Source organism: Drosophila pseudoobscura, chromosome 2 (genome assembly GCF_009870125.1).
Source record: "Drosophila pseudoobscura strain MV-25-SWS-2005 chromosome 2, UCI_Dpse_MV25, whole genome shotgun sequence".
Lineage (NCBI taxonomy): Eukaryota > Metazoa > Arthropoda > Insecta > Diptera > Drosophilidae > Drosophila > Drosophila pseudoobscura.
This window is the reverse complement of record NC_046679.1, coordinates 9,467,299-9,483,834: the sequence shown is the minus strand read 5'-3', so window position 1 is coordinate 9,483,834 and position 16,536 is coordinate 9,467,299. Positions and strand designations below refer to the sequence as shown.

Sequence of the window (16,536 nt, the reverse complement as noted above, 5' to 3'; positions counted from 1 at the left end):
ACCTCTTGCAATTTTGGGTTTTGAATTTGCTTAAATTGCATTATTGTCGTTGTTGTTGTCGTCGTTGTTGGAGCTGGAGCTGGAGGTGGAGCTGGCGAGTGGGTTGTTGCTGTTACTCGGAGGCCTTCGAGCTGATTGCCCTGCATTGTGTTTGCTGCTCAAATTTATCCCTTTGCAATTTTGTGCTTATTTGTTGCAGACTTGCCTGCCTTGCAGCTTTAACTAATTGAAATCGATTTTGGCCGAACGCAGGGTAAGCGGTGCGGAAGAGAACACCGAGGGACCAAGTTTCCTTAGCTACTGCCTGCTGTCTGCCGTCTCCTGTCTCCTGTCTACAGTCTCTCGTCTCCCGGCATCGGGAATCATGTCAGCGTTAAGCCTAAATACTACACCCCAAAGTGCATGTCGTGCGTGCGGTTTGCAGAATCGATTTTTGGACTTCCGCCCCCCCAGCGCAGGTCCTTCGCACTTCCTAATAAAACTTGCATGCGCCTTAAGTGCACTCCAACTTTCCACCAGCTGAACAAACTGTCTTCTGGCTTATGGATGCGGTTTGTATTTTCATGCTTAATTAGATGGCAATCGGGCCCAGAGAGCGTAAGAGTCCCATCTACATGCCACAGTCAGGCTTGTCTCATCCCAAGCCATAATTAATATCAGCAGGAGGCAACAGAGCGGCATGGCAGCCTGCACAATGGCAGCAGGCAAACATGCAGCCAATTACCGTTTTGATTACGCCCAACTGCCCCTCCTCTTTGTCCCGGCAAACGCCCCCTCAATTTGTAGACCCCATAAACAGTTCGATGGGAGAATTGTAAACTTTGCAACTGGCTTCACGTTAATTAGTAAAAGTTTTGTGCTTGGCTTAGATGCGACTCACCTGGAGGCTCTGCTCTGAGGAGGTGGCACAGTACTGCCGTTAGGCTATTGTTAACTCATAAATAAACACGAAACGAGTTTTGCATTCTTCTCCCACCCAACTGTTATTTGTACTTGTAAATCTACTTTGGAACAACTTCTTAAAGCAATTTTAGTCTGCAAACAATCGATACATGGTAACTTTTCGAATTTCAAACAGTATTTTTGTTCTCCAATGTGATGTGTTTAAGGGTAAAGCTCAAAGCGGTGGAGTTTATGGATGGGGGATATGGAAATATTAACCAAGGCAGCTGATATCACATTTCAATTCGTCCTATAAAAGCACTATCAAAACACTTCTCTGTGGATAGGAATTGATCAGTAAAGCAGTAAAGACATATCACATCGCACAAGAAAATTGTTCCAATAAAATATGTATATTTCTATTATATAAAAAAGACTAAAACAATTGGGACGCGGGTTGGCTGGGGCGGCTATATTGAATAATATTATTATTCACATGACACCACAGCAGACTCCCCATCAGTCATTTTCAGCTAATGATAGCAATCGTGGAGTGAGATCAATTCAATTCCGATTGTCTCTATTATTACTCCGTATACGCAATGGAAATTGTACCTGCCACAGGGTGCACTGAATATTTGCCTTCTAACTCTTTGGTAATCCCATTAGGTGGCGTTGTCTGGCTGTGTGTCAGTCTGCCACAGACAACACAAATGTTACCTCACACTGACAGGACTTCGAAAAAGTTGGCAACATTTGTGAAAATTGACAAAGTTTGAAGTCAGCAACAAACAGCTGGAAAACAGTGCAGTGCAGCGTCATGCCATGCATGTTTAATGCCGCTTCAACTGCGTTGCGTGTTCTGTATCTGTATCTGTATCTGTATCTGTATCTGCATCTGTGGCTGTCTGTGAGTGTGTGAGTGCTTTGTCAAAGGCATCTTGTGGTTGCGTTTACCTAGGGAAATTGCAGCCACATTGTGGTGGCCATCGCTCCAACTTCCACTGATTGCCTAACTGACGTGCGTTCCATCTCCTGTCCCGGTGGCAACTTGGCCCTCGGATTGGGATTTGGTTTGGGTTTGGGATTGGGCTGGTTCGTCTGGATGGCGACCGCTGGCTTGTGGTTAGTCTGCAGTGCTTTTGATTGATTTGGTTTGCTCTCATTTGCTTGCATAAATATTTGCCCAGCTCCAAGCAGAGGAAACGGAAATCAATAGAGTGGGGAAACCATTAAGAGAGGGACCCTGGAAGTAGAATATTCGGTTAGGCGGCACATGGCAGCCCAGCCTGGCATTTGCAAATTTGCTTTTAATGAAATTACTACGATTCGATTTTGTTTATTTTTACACATCTTTTATTTAATTAATTTGCTGCTATTTGGATTTTGGCTGTCGCCTCATCCTACATCTCCGCATCAACACATATTCGTTCAGATGTAATATTCATACATACATATGTACATATATGTATGTATATATAAATGTTTACCTATGGTAGCCATACAATTTTATTGTTGATTATCTACTTTTTAATTAAATTCCATAAATATTACAATAATTTTAGCCCAATAAATGCAGTAACAGATTTGCGTCAATTTCATCAATCAGTGAAAATGAATGGAAAGCCCTTTCCGGAAAACCAAATGACATCGAAAAAATACGAGTACATATCCGCAAACACCATTGGAGGAGTGCTCTGCTCCAGCGATAGAGAGTGTCAATCGAGTTAGGCTGTTCATTAACGCGACATGTTTTTTACATCGGCTAGTAATTCAGAACAATTTAATTTATCACAACAAATTGAATTACATATACATATATGAAATATAGGTGTAAACACGTGTACTTGTATATAGATGGATTGATACGGATAGTATATAAGTGTATAGTACTAGCTAGCAAATACAGTTCAACGGCCTGCATCTGCATCTGCATCTGCACTCGCCCCAAGATCAAGATCAATATCAATATCAATATTGATTTTGAATATAACATCAGTTGAATCTTCAGTAATCGGTAATCGGTAATAAGTAATCAGTAGTCGTCAGTTATAGTTATAGATCAATTATAGCTAGATATAGTCTTTAATTTGCTCGAGTATGCGAGAACTTCGGGTGCCTGCTTAATGCCTAGACTTGTTGTATAGTTAATGTATCCACTTAATGAACAACACTTAAACTTGGCTAAATGCATTTAAATGCCACAATTTGTATTTCTTTGTGTTCGTGCGTGTTCGTTTTCGTGTTTCTGGGTGACTGGGTGTCTGGGTGTTAGTAAACGCCATTAAGGTGTGAGCCAAGATCTGAGTACTTAGTATTATACGTGTATCGTGTATTCTTGGCGCTCCTGTTCCTTCTTCTCGTGATACCTAGGGGGCGCAGGGCTGGTTAGTTATTTGCGTTTCAAGTGCGGGGTAGGTAGACGCTACGGGCATGCAATACAAGCTACGGTCAAGCACTGGGAGCAGCGATTCAATTCATTCACGACTGATAGTTTACCTTGCCAGCAGTGAGGTCAACTCCTCGCGGTCCATCTTGGCCAGTTGCGCGTCCCCGGTGCTCTCCATTACGCGCTGCACCTCCAGGTCCAAAGCGCGCTGCTCGCGCTCGCACTCGCTCTGGTCCTGGCTCGGGAACTCACGACCGTCGTGGAAGCCAGCGGGCGGACGGAAACCGCCCGTCAGATCCACTCCGGCCCCAGCCATGGCTGCTATAGAGGCGGCCAGCGAGGCAGCCGTCTCCGCATCGACCTCACTGTCTAAACTGCGGATGTGCCGGAGAAGAAAGGGAAGAAATTTGCTTAACTAAAAGTAGAATGGAATCATCTATCTTCCAGCTAATCTAGTCCGCTAATTCTGTACTCTTTTGATCGATTCATAACTTTTGATTGATTTGGATTGGTTAGGGTTTAGGTACCTGAACTACCTGTTGCTACTACCAGGGCACTTTCGTCGCTCCAACGTTTGGTTGCTGGGCTGTGCCGCGTGCTTGCGGCTGCGTTGGCCGGCGCTCCTCTTCTCGCCGACCACGCCCACACCCACGCCCAGGCCAAGGACGTGTCGGGGCGTATTGTGGCGCCGCTCGGGCGCCGGCGAGCCCTGGTCGTTGTTGGACTCGGTGCTGGAGTCGGGCCGGAACATATCTGCAAGATAGCATGGGTTGGGTGCGATCAAACGCCCATGAGCCCGTGCTCTATACGAACCTACGACGGCGCGGCCGTCACTGCTGCGAGAGGACTTGCAAGGAACTCGATAGGTGGGCATGTTAGAAAACTCGGTGCTGGGGCTGATACTCGTGTCCGACTCGGACTCGGCCACCACTCCGACCGAGCTGCCGGCGTTCTTGGCGCTGCGCCCCGCGCTTGACTTCTTCGAGTGACCGGCCTGCGAGCCGGCCACAATTGTCATGGACTTGCTCAGCGTGGACTCATCTAAGCGGAGAGATACATGAACATCAACATTGTAAGGCAATCTCCAGAGCTGGTTACCCTCTTTACCATCTGTGTTGTAGTAGCGCTGCTTGTGCCAGCTGGACTTGCTTTTCACGTGCCCGAAGCCAGAGGTGGGCAGCAGCGGATATGCGGTGGCATTCAGATTCTCACCCTCCGGGTGGCCGAACGTCTTGAATTGCATGGTGTAGTCGAGTGGAGTCTGTGCCGCCACGGCACGTGTGGGAGTCTTGGCCGGAGCCCCAGTGCGACCTCCATTCACGCTGAACGTGGCATACGGTGAAATCTCGTACATTTCTACAGGAGTCAGAGCCATGCAAACGGGAGAAAAAAATGATAAAGGGAATAACAAGGATGCGGCCTTTGATTGCCTCTCTTTGCCCGGACACGTACACAGCCTACATCTCAATTGACTCTCGACTCACCCGACTCGTTGCCCTTGTCCACCGTCTTAACCGGCGAGGCGCTGTACACCTGCTGGTTGCGTCGGTTCTCGTGGTCCTCCTTGTAGTCCCCAGGAAGGGCACGACTCTCGTAGCCCTCGGCCATGGGTCCGCACAGAGTGCGGCGGTGCTTGATAGTCAAAGCTCTGCACGAGGAAAGAGACATTTATGAAACTTCATTATGGCTTTAATTGAAAGATGACGAATGAATTATTCCCCCAGTATGACTGGGAGATGACTGCTAATCACTAAGCAAGGAAGAGTCCCTTCAGTCGTGGAATGACACTAAGTATACAATTTTGGCGTAACAAAATAATTAGTTATTACACTGAGATTTATCTTTCGAAGTTTGACTTGCAAGAACCATGTTTGATATACGATGCATTCGCAAATTAATATTACAGCCAGGATAGGGAAAACAAGTTCACTGGAGATGTTGGTTGTGGCTCTTTCACTTTATCTCCCATAGATAAATACTGAGCACATCTGGGAATGTTCTTATACTCGAAACACACGCGTCGTATACGGAACATTTTTATAAATAATTTTGTTCAAGGGAAAAACCATCCCTAAAGCTAAATGTAGTTAATAAATCCGTTGAATTGTCAATTATGTGGCACTTTTTCAAGCAAAGACAAAGTCTGTTGGGGAGAAAAACTCTAGTGTAAAGCCACTTTGAAGCTCTGCTTTCCCACTGCCATGACAGTTAATAAATCCTTAATTAACATTCGCAAGCAATTAAGAACCAGCGGCCCCCAATGCGGGCCTCCGCCCTCCCACTCGCTGTCCCCGATTGAATTCCCCAGTTACCGGCACCCAGGACGCACTTACATCGTTATGATGGAGACTGTGATGATGACGATGACAATTAGCGTCGAAAACCAATCACCGCTGGTGGGATTTGTTGCATTTATCAGATTGTTCATCAAATCGTTTTCCGAAGGGAAAACCGAGGGTGGCGGAATGGTGATGCCGTCAATGCTCGTTGTGCTGAAATGATAATGCTCCGTCGTTTTGCCCGCATCGTTGGTGGCGGAGATGCGCAGCTGATACCACTTGGCCGGCAGAAAGTCGCAGAAGATTAAATTTTCACGATTTTCCTCGGCATTCGAAATATCCGATGTGACAACTGTCCAGCGTATGTCGCCTGCGGGGTGATGTCCGAGGGCAAACATACACACACACACAAACACACAATGGAATAAAGAGAGAGGAAAAAAGGAAATTATGCATCATACGCTACGTTGCACACAGCAGGGAATACGGAATAAATTTGATAAATATTTATAGGTACAAATGGCTGTAGATTGGTCAGTTAATTGAAAACAAAAATAATTATATTAACAGTATTTAATTTAATGGAAATACGTAGACAGGGAGAGCGGACAAGGAGACTGAGAGCCAATCTGACGGCCGGATACTCTCAATTGTGCATTTAATAATTTATTTAATTAAAAATTTTACAGCCAGTTTCAAATAGAAATAAGCTGATAGAAAACCAATTTTGGTTCAATGGAGTAATCTAAAATTATTCATCAAAACGTTAACTTATTCTACACACTGCGGCTGCAAAAAAATAACTACGATGTTCCCAATTCATTGCTAATTTGCACTCACCCAGCGGTCGGTGTTCTATGGAAAAATGATGAATGCCACAGCCGCCGTTGTTCCACGATGACAGCTTCAGATTCACGCACGTCGCATTGGTGGCAATTAGTTCGTTGCCATTTGGCGCCTGTGAGGCTGGAAATGCAAATCGAAATTGCAAAATAGAAGGGAGAGAATGTGCAGAGCATGAGTACGAGTATTCAGAATGTCGCTTCACCAAGTGGCCCTTGCGGTCGAGCGCACAAAAATTTGCATTCACTGGCGCACTGGAGGACTGCTAGACTGCTGGACTTTGGTTTGGGCCTTCACTCACCTTTGCCTTTCGTCCAGACATTAATTTCCTCACTGGACACACCAGAGCCGACCATATTATGCGCAGACATTTTTATAATGTACTGATTTCCGCACTTCAGGCTCGTAATCGTGTAGGCGTTGTTCTCCGGCAGCAGCTCGGTGCTGAACCAACTCTCGCCGGCCGTGTGGTGGGAGATGCTGTATCCCTGCAACGGGGCACCGCCGTCGTCTGGCGCATCCCAGCTGACACGTATGCTGTCGGCGGAAGCGTACTGCACGATGATTTGTGGTGCGCCGGGCGGCTTCATCGCAATGACCTGATATTGGATTTCGTCACTGCCAAAGAGATTGTTCGCCGTGCATGTATAATTTCCGGACAGGCTGCCTTCGACGCCTGCCAGCCAGCCATCCAGTCAAAGAGGAGAAACGACGAAACGACAGGGAAATGGAAAAATCGGTTATAAATGTTGTGTTGCTGCTTTGTCCCTGCCCACTTACGATGTATCTTCAGGTTGCCCTCATTGGTCACCTCATAGAAGGGACTGAAGGTGACGGGACGGTCGCGGGTCAGCCAGCGAGCCCTCGGTGTGGGATTTCCCACAGCCAGGCACTCCAGCACTAGGCCGGTGCCCACAGCCTTGCGCACCACCTGACCAAATGAGGCGATGCGTGCTGGCGCTGAAAAACAGAGGACAGAGTGGAGCACAGAGGCCCAGGGCAAACAGTTAGGTGTGCGAAGTGTACGAAATTAAAATGTTGCGGCTTTTGTGGCTTTTCGCCGGCTCGCAGAATAAATGTCAATTTTTAATTAAAGCGAAAAGTTCCCTGCTTTATGTATATGTGCACGAATACTGTATTTACCTCGCGTATTGGTTGCCTGGGCAACCACAGATGTGGGCTCGCCCTCGCCCACGGACGTGGACGCGGATACCCAGAACTCGTACATCTGATTCTCGGCCAGGCTGCGTGCCTCGAATGTCACCGGATACCCATTCTCGTCCACACGCACCATGTGGGCTGTTCGGAAAGAAAAATCACGTATACATACATACATACACACTATCCGTGTCCGTCGAGTCCGTTTCGTTTTGGGCTACTCACTCTTGGCCTGGCCCTTGCGGCCCGCCTCCCGTGCATACACCGTGTAGTGCGAGATGATGCCATTGCGATTCTTCGGCGTTAGCCATGAAATTAAAATTGAATCTGCCGTTAGCGCCGCCGCCTTAATGGCTGCCGGCGCATCGGGCACATCGTCGTCCGTCTGGCAGTACAAGGGCTGGCTGGCAAGGCCATCGCCAGTGGCCGTGTAAGCCAAAACCCTCAGCGAATAATTGCTGGCTTTGTGCAGCGTATGCAGATAGGTTTCCAGGTTCGAGGTGCGTTTGATCTCCAGCTTGGCAGGAAAGTCAACTATTGGGAATCGAAATGGAAGATAGAAAAATGGTAGCGGATTTAAAATTAACTTTAGGTCGGAAAATATCAGCGAACTGAATGTATTCATATCGGGTTGATGACAAAATTGATTTGATGAGATTTGATAAATCAGTGCCAAAACCAACAATTTGCAGTCTCATCAAGGGACCACCACTGCACCGCCCATTGAACTACTCGCCAAAACCAATAAAGTCAAGCAACTGTTCGCTCCGCTTCCGTGCACTCCCTCTGATTCTGATTCTGACTTTTACTCTGCCCGGGCATATCGTGCTGGATGCCTGGATGAATGACTGGCTGGATACATATCATATCTATTGCTGTTTGCACAGCGCTCTTGCGCTGGCAATATCAACAAAATCAGCGTCATAAAGTGGCAACTCCCAGCGAACTCCCAGCCACATTCACAGTCGCTGGATACTGGCATTGGCACTGGCACTGGTACTGGTACTGGAATTGGAGCTATGGTAGCAGAAAGAAATGCATATACTCACTTTGGTGCACAATGGGGCGATATAAAATTTTATAGCCCTGTATGATGCCGCCATGGAATTGGAGCGGTGGCTCCTGCCACGAAATCTTCAGACTCTGCGAAGACAGGGCCGTGCAGTTGACATTCTGTGGCGCTGCCTCTGGCACTGCAAGAGTTACAGATACAGAAATACATCCGGGTTGTAGTTGGACGGACAGAGACTGAAAATCGAGCTCATTAGATACCCACCTCCCTCGGCCGTGGTGCCGAAGATGGCCGCACTCCAGGGTCCAGAGCCAAAGCTGTTCAGGGCCCGGACGGTGACAGAATAGCGGGTATACTTGCGCAGATTCCGCAGCGTGGCCTTAGTGGTGGCCCAGCCGCTCACAATTACCGACTTCAGGGAGCTATTCACGACGCTAATGTAATTGATGTTCTGCTTCTCCTCTGTACAGTTCACGGTGTAGCCAATGAGTTCTCCATTCCAGGACTCTCGGGGTGGAATCTGCAATTAGTTAAAGATAACATAGGTTAACTCGTGTGACCCCCTCCCTTACTATCCGGTCATCCCATCTCCCATCGCACCTGCCAAGTAACTATTAGCTCGCTTTCACCGCCCGTCTGCACCTGCACATTGGACGGTGCCTCAGTGGGGGCCTCTTCCTGGGTCTTGAGGACGATTGCCTCGGTATAGGCGCTGCGTTCAATCTCATTGATGGCCTGCATGCGAATGAGGAACGTCGTCGCCGGCGTCAAGCCCGCCACAATGGCGCTCTCGCGCAGGTCACTGTCATAGCTGTCAAAGGAGGGAAACACAACATGGCAAACATGGTTCGACAAAGGCAAACAGACCGAAGAGCAGCAGGCACATACCTGCGACTAATGCTCGTCGACGGCAGACTGACGTTGATGACGTTCAGCCCGTTCCAGTCGCCCCCGGCCGCACCAAGAGCCGCATGCGACTGCAGATACTTGAGGGCCTGATACTGCACCAGATAGCTGAGCACTGGGGAGTTTCCATCGAAGGGGCGACGCCAGCTCAGCTTCACTGTGCGGGAGCCCACCTCAAAGACCTCCAAGTTGGAGGGCGTGTCGGGCCTCTCCTGCACAGCCAGGAAGATGATTTGCTCGGCGCGACCGTAGGGATTTTCTGCGACGCAGCGATAGACGCCCGAGTCGTGGCGATCAGACTGGCCGATGGTCAGCTGTGAGTCCACTCCTTTGTCCGTCTTCATCTCGGCGATGCTGAACCGAAAGTTGTTCAGATCGATGCGTCCATTGTTGTGGGTCCAGCCAATGGTGATGGGTTCGTCGCCCTTGGCATGGCAGTCCAGGGTCACGGGATCATTCCGACGGGAGCTAATATTGCGGGCTGGCTGCTCGAAGCGGGCGGGTTCTGAACGAAATAGGGTCATTAAAGTACCGCGTTCGGGTTCTCTTCATTCGCTAACTTCCAATTACCATTCACATTGATGCGAATTATCTTCTTGAGGCCGGCTCCGATTTCGTTGGTGGCGCGGCACATGTAATAACCCTCATCGTTGTCGGTGGCCAGATTCAGCAGCAGCGAGTGATTACGCATGCTCAGGGGCTTGAAGTCCTTAGAGGCTTTGCCTGGAATGGGACTCTTTTAATTTAACTAATTGCCGAGCAGAATCCAGCACGGCCGAATGTTAATTGTCAAGTCGAATCCGGGCGTAGGCGTCCCGGCTCAACCCATTGGGATGGGAAGGGAGGGGACTTTAATGAGCCGTATGCCTAAGTCCGGGGTACGATTTTGATTGGCAAACTTACCCTGGCCCTTGAACCAGGTAATGGCTGGAATCGGATATCCTTCCGCCTCACAATTTATCGATATTGTATTGCCCAGCATAATGGCCGTGTCCATAGGCTCGTAGCTCCAGCGAGGTGCCACTGAAACGTGACCAGGACCCGGAGCCAAGCGTAACGAACGGAGCGGAGAACGAAGAACAAACAACAACAAAATTAACAACTCTCGGGTCGGTGGGCATGTGTGTGTGCGTGTGTATCTTTGTTTTGTGTGCATACACTGAGAGAAAGAATCTTTCTAGTTTCGGATATTTCTCTTTTAGAATGTATGTCTAATCAAATATATCCTTTCTTCAATCTCCTCTCAATATGAACATATGAAATCGCGTTAGGTAAATAAATAATAGTGTTTTAATCTACAATGCATACAATCCATTAATCCATACAATCCTTTCTTGTTTTCAATTCTAATATAAACTTCCCAATACTAGCACTTGCCCCCAGCTTGTAGTCTTGATTTCAAAACCTTTTCTCGCAGTGTAGCCCGAAAAAAGGGCAAGCAACTGGCGCACAAATCCTGTGTGATTTATTTTTGAGTCAGCAGCGAGTCGCTTCAATAGACACACAGCATCGTATCCCAGCCCAGTAGAGTCCACTCACCCCGCACTTGCAGCTCTGCCGTGTAGTTCACCTTGGCAGCCGCGTTGCCAGCGTAGCAGGTGTACTTGCCGCTGTGCTTTGCACTGATGTCCTTGAACACCAGCAGGGAGTAGAACTCCTCCTTCTTCTCGGTAATCTGGTAAATTGAAAGAAACACAGGAGTAGCGACAAAGACGTGCAAAACTTTCTCGATGCCATTTTGGACAGTTTGAAACAAAGAAGAAGGACTCGATGTACGAAGGACTTACCTGCAGGCTGCTCGGAATGGAGCTGTCGTCCTTCTTCCAGCTAAAGTAGATGGGCATGTCGCCCGAGGAGACTGCACAGGTGATTTGAGCGCGGCCGCCCTCCTGCAGGTTCTTGGGGAACTTAAAGGGCTCGATGACGGGCGGACCTTGATGAGCGATTAGCCAACAATGCGGACAGACATTAATGTGTGTCGGGAGGAGCCAAAGAGGGCAGGGACTGACAGTCGAGTCCCCTCTACTTACTGTTCACGTTCAATTGCATGTCACGGCGCGCTTCCTCGCCGGCCCGACTCCGCACAATGCACGTATAGATGCCCTGGTCCCGGCCAGGCTCCACGTTCTTGATGACTAGCTGTCCCCCTTCGGCAACTGTGGCCAGCTCGAAGTGGGTGCCTGTGCAAGGTTAGGGGGAAAGGAGGAATGTGTAAAGTGCTGTCGAGCGCCCTTCTCCAATTTGTCTTACTCGTTGTCAATTCCTGATGCGCTTTCTCCCATCTAATTTGTTCGATGGGATAACCGGCAAACGGACAGTGCACAATTATGTCCTCCCCGGCAACGGCTTTGATCGGTCCGATGGCTCGCACATACGGCGGTCCTGGAAACGAAACGTACATAAGATTTACTTACATGCAGCCTCTGTCATAAGAAAAGTTTATATACGTATGTTTATGCTTTAGGAAAATATTTCCCAACCTGCTTAGACTAGCTTGAACTTTCATAAACTAAACTTTTAGAAAAATATATACAGGAATATTATTAAAAATTCATAAACTAAGTAGAATCTGCATCAATTAGTTACATATATTCGGCATAGAGTACACCATAACTCAATTTTATACACTTTGAAAATAATAAATAAATAATAAAAAAATAAATAATTGTGAGCAAGTCGCGTTCCTTTCTATATATTTTTGTGGCAAAATTCAATTGGGTTTTCTAATGCGTTTTGTAACTATCGATAATTTTTAAATTTAAATGAATGACAAACATTTATTTTGGTTTTGGTTTCTGTTGCAGTTGCAGCAATTAGGGCTCGGAATTGAAAACTACAGCGGGTGCTATTCAAGTGAGTGACAGTGCAGTAGCAGTAATACTATTACTTTGACCGCAACTGTATGTGTCCGTGTTGGGGTATTGAGAAATTTATTAAATTAGTTACAAAATGCAATTAGGCAGGAATACGGCACGAATGCTGAATAATTCCAATTATATTCGTTTGGCGCACAAGCGACGCTAATGCATAAAATGCAGATGCAGCCACAAGGCTGCATTCGTTTTACTCTGTGTGTGTGTGTGTGTGTGTGTGTGTGTGCCGCATCTGTGTGTGTGTATGCATTTTTAGTGCTGCTAATGCGAAGCCTCTGCATGCGGAGAATGCGTTGCATAAATTGCAATATTCATAATTAAACAGGCGGACCAAATCCTGTGGCTTCGCCGCCGCCCAATAGGCTTCATCGGGCTAGGCAGTACTCATAGCACTCGTATGTTCGATGGGTGGTATTGATGGAGCAGGGGGCAGTGGCTTGCTCATAATCGAAATCATTTTGACGCAATATAAGCAGCCCGTGTCTTTGAAAGTATAGGAAAAGCCACTAAAACCAAGATGGATATTGATTGGGTGCTGCCGGCACTCTGCAGGAAGAACTTCCGCCTCCTGATTTATTCACCCGTTTACCCATTCACTCACATTTTCCATACATCTTCAATAACTATGGCGAACAACTGGCCGTGGCTAATTTGATTTTCAATTCAGCTCCACAGTGCGGGCCGGACAGCTTTCAAAACAGCATCATTTATCATCAATACGCACGCCCACTTAAATATCAAGTATACGCAGGCACACACACACTATCGTGCCACAGACAACCCCGAGCACACAGCATACAGCACACAGGGATTGAAAATCTGCACGGAGCTGCCAGAGCCGTTCACCATCAATCATTTGGCATACAAGGCGTATGATTTATATCTGTCACATATCCATTCCTTTATGCATTATTAACACGTTAAGATTACGCATTCGGAACTGCTTACAATGCTCAAAAGTTCCAAGTTTGAGCGAGAGGAGGCAAGCGAAGGAATAACGAGTGAGATTCCCGTATGCTGACACTTTTATATTTACACTTTATACTCCGATGTGACACAGAGATTATTTGTGAGTCTGTATGCGGGATAGCAGCCATTGGCAGAGGCAATTCACACGAGCCGTCTTCACAGAAGACTCAGAAGAGCAGGAGAGCAGCAGCTTGTTAGCGGGCAAAAGCCGAGGCATTGATGCCGTGGCTTTGGTTGCATATCGTGTGGCATGATTGGAATGAAAGAAACATCATCATCATCCTCATCGCCTGAATCCGCCTCCTTGTTGTCGCAGTCGATGTCGCTGCCTCAAGAGATTTTCTTTAACGCGCAGCCAAGCATTTTCTGGCTGAATAGCAGAGTTATTTTCCCCATATCTCTACACTCTACACTCCTTTTTACACATTCAGTTTTTGTTTCGTAGCCTTGGCAACATTTCCAATCAGCTCCCTCCTCGATTGGCGACTCCCGATTCCTGATTTTGCTGCCGCTGCTGCTGCTTCTGTTGTTCCGGCGGCAGTAGCGAAATTCGTGGTCCGGAATTGGAGGGCTTTGTGATTTGCATTGTTTGGCCAGCACACAAAAGGGGCTTTTGAAGGCGCGATAACAAAGTGGACGGCGGCACCCATTTACAATACATATATGTCACAATTAAGGGAGACGGGTTGGGGCAGGGGGAACGTCTGTTTGTAGGCCAATCTATCAACTTACCGTAAACATTTAGCCTGGCCGAGTGCTGAACACTGCCCATCGAGTTGGTGGCGACGCATCTGTACAAGCCGCCGTCGTCGGGACGCACATGCGAGATATTCAAATGGCTTATCACGTCACCAGACATATCGACAAATTGGCCGATGGCAAACCGATGATGCAGGGAGACGTCTATAATGGGCTGCGAGTCCAGCATCCAGGAAAACTGCAATGAACAGAGAAAAATCAATAAAAACCGGAAGCTCCGCCTACAAGCTGGCCATAATTTCAGCGATTATTCAGCAATGTACGTTATAATATTGCATAATAAGGCCAATAAAACATTTGTAGTTGCTGGTGTGGCACAGTGGGGGGTCGCTGCTTACTTGGGGCGGAGGTGAGCCGCTGGCAGAGCACTTAAGCGATATTAATGGCCCGGGACGCACATTCTGCTCAATGAAGGTGTAAATCAATTCCGGCACAGTGTCTGGAAGGAGGTGAGAGACGGTAACCGCCTGATAAATGCCAAAACTCCGACTCATAAACTATGCATGTCGCCCGTCAACTTACCGCCCAGCTTCAGTTCGGCCATGGCCTGGGCACTGGCGCGCTGGTTCTCGACGAGGCACTGATAGACACCGCGGTCCCGTCGTCCCACGTTCTGTACCAGCAGCGAACTCTTCGATAGGAACCGTATGCTTCCAAGGACAAGGGGTTAACGTAAAAAAGAAAAAAAAACACGAGAAAAAGTGTTAAAAATGCCAAGTTTGTCGGGTAAACTCCTGAAAACTGACAACGTTGCAGAAAAAGCCGAGCAAGTCCCACAGTTCCCCATAAACTCACACCAAGCCAGACACATGGAGACATGTGTGTTTTTGGGTGTGTATCTGTGTGCGCCCCTCGTAGCCCTTTGTTCATTCAGGCGAAATTTGTTATTTATTTTATTAGCATAAGCATAAAAATTTCTGCTTGATTTGTAATGCTGATTTGCTCGGTCTCCCATTCGCCTTCTTATCCCCCCAGCAATTTTCCTTGGCCAGCAGCTGGCCATCGCAGCAACACAAACAGACCTACACACACACACACACATACATATTTACATAAGTATACATATATGAGAGGGAGTGAGCCAGGGATGTTTGTTTTTGCCGGCCAGTTTGTTTGCCACCAGCTGCTGCTGTACAAATGCTGCCTTCTCTGGCTGCGAACTTAGTTTGCCTTCGGTTTCGCCCTGGCAATGGCAACGGCAACGGCTACGTATTATGCTGATTTCGTGTAATTTGCATTAAATTATCAAGATGTGTCCGAGCTATTCAGGCGAAAATATGCACAAAGCATCTCTCTACCTCTGGGCCAAGTATATTCCCAGTGGCCTGGGTAAACACCTAGTATTCGGGGCATGGGATTTGCATCCATTATGCTGGCTGTGCACAGGTACATATACATGTGTAGGTGCTTGGATTTTCCAGGCGAGCCTTAATTAAAAACAATAGAATATACCTTTCTAATTGAACAGAGCTGGCCATACGCATACGCATACGCTGAGTGCGCTACGGATTAATTGCTTTTGGCCATCAACAGACATCGAAAACCAATTCAAATGAAACTATCCGCAAACATTTATGCTGCATTATCAATGGAAACAATCAGAGTCCTTTGAGCACTGACCTTACACAGCATCACTCAATCAGCCCCCGCCGAAACAGAGCAAAGCTTTTAAACAATCAACCGAATCGAACAGAACCGAAGCGCACTGAACAGAACGAAAATAAAATACAGCTGTGGAATCAGAGCTGCCACCGAAAAACGTCAAGCGTAATGCTGGTGTGACACTTGCTGAAAGTTAAACTGACTTTCAGGATTAGTGGACTCGTGCAGGGTCTGCATAAAAAAATTGTTTACTTGTATTATAAATAATACAAGTAACACAGTGCAAATGAAAATGTGTAGTTGCGACTTAATAAAAAATATGTGTTGTGAACGTTTTTTCTCTTTTGAATTCTGATGTTTTCACGGCTTTAACAAAAATAGTTATGTTAACTAAGACTATTTTTTCCCAAATATTTCAGACAGTGTAATATAAAACAAAATACATACGATTTTACAGAGAATTATTCTACGATCAGTACCTATACAAGTATCTATAAAGTAACTGACATACCCGTTCAATGGCGAAAAAATGAGTTTGCGGCTGGCAGGCAATGAACTGCTATATAAAAATCGTTCGCTCACCAGCCCGGTTGCCTTTGCCGTTGCCAGCCACGGCCACTCCGACCACGTTCATCAATAATAATAATAATAACAGTAACAATAAAACATTTTCGCTATAAGAAATGCCCTAACAACGCCGCCGAATAATAAAGGGCTGAGGGTAATCTATGGCTCTGTGGGTCCTTTTTTAATATTTTTGGGACGGAAGGCTTTTGCAGCAACCGTTTTGCAACTGGCGAAACTGATAAAAATCGAAATCGGCTATACGTACAATGTTGCATGTGGGCTGTGGGTGCCTGCCTG

General features: G+C 47.0%; 1 protein-coding gene across 8 annotated transcripts in view; it reads right to left on the bottom strand.

Moving 5' to 3' along the window:
• Nucleotides 1-2,634: 2,634 nt before the first annotated feature.
• Nucleotides 2,635-16,536, bottom strand: part of Dscam3 (Down syndrome cell adhesion molecule 3) — a 29,138-nt gene continuing 15,236 nt past the window's right edge. For 3 of the 8 annotated variants that reach the window (XM_033385651.1, XM_033385653.1, XM_033385652.1), the window contains 24 exons: nucleotides 14,593-14,720; nucleotides 14,409-14,509; nucleotides 14,044-14,248; nucleotides 11,720-11,851; nucleotides 11,500-11,649; nucleotides 11,257-11,402; nucleotides 11,009-11,144; nucleotides 10,373-10,492; nucleotides 10,040-10,192; nucleotides 9,452-9,974; nucleotides 9,164-9,374; nucleotides 8,828-9,083; nucleotides 8,601-8,744; nucleotides 7,777-8,085; nucleotides 7,537-7,692; nucleotides 7,174-7,353; nucleotides 6,695-7,069; nucleotides 6,391-6,516; nucleotides 5,605-5,920; nucleotides 4,756-4,919; nucleotides 4,370-4,627; nucleotides 3,808-4,312; nucleotides 3,382-3,645; nucleotides 2,635-3,251 (listed from right to left, as the gene is read on the bottom strand). In XM_033385651.1, coding sequence (XP_033241542.1) covers nucleotides 3,200-3,251; nucleotides 3,382-3,645; nucleotides 3,808-4,312; nucleotides 4,370-4,627; nucleotides 4,756-4,919; nucleotides 5,605-5,920; nucleotides 6,391-6,516; nucleotides 6,695-7,069; nucleotides 7,174-7,353; nucleotides 7,537-7,692; nucleotides 7,777-8,085; nucleotides 8,601-8,744; nucleotides 8,828-9,083; nucleotides 9,164-9,374; nucleotides 9,452-9,974; nucleotides 10,040-10,192; nucleotides 10,373-10,492; nucleotides 11,009-11,144; nucleotides 11,257-11,402; nucleotides 11,500-11,649; nucleotides 11,720-11,851; nucleotides 14,044-14,248; nucleotides 14,409-14,509; nucleotides 14,593-14,720 — 5,110 coding nt within the window. In that variant the 3' untranslated portion in view covers nucleotides 2,635-3,199. Of the gene's footprint in view, nucleotides 3,308-3,381; nucleotides 3,646-3,807; nucleotides 4,313-4,369; nucleotides 4,628-4,755; nucleotides 4,920-5,604; nucleotides 5,921-6,390; nucleotides 6,517-6,694; nucleotides 7,070-7,173; nucleotides 7,354-7,536; nucleotides 7,693-7,776; nucleotides 8,086-8,600; nucleotides 8,745-8,827; nucleotides 9,084-9,163; nucleotides 9,375-9,451; nucleotides 9,975-10,039; nucleotides 10,193-10,372; nucleotides 10,493-11,008; nucleotides 11,145-11,256; nucleotides 11,403-11,499; nucleotides 11,650-11,719; nucleotides 11,852-14,043; nucleotides 14,249-14,408; nucleotides 14,510-14,592; nucleotides 14,721-16,536 lie in introns of all 8 variants that reach the window. The other 5 variants (XM_015181594.2, XM_033385656.1, XM_033385657.1 and 2 more) reach the window with 5 other exon arrangements.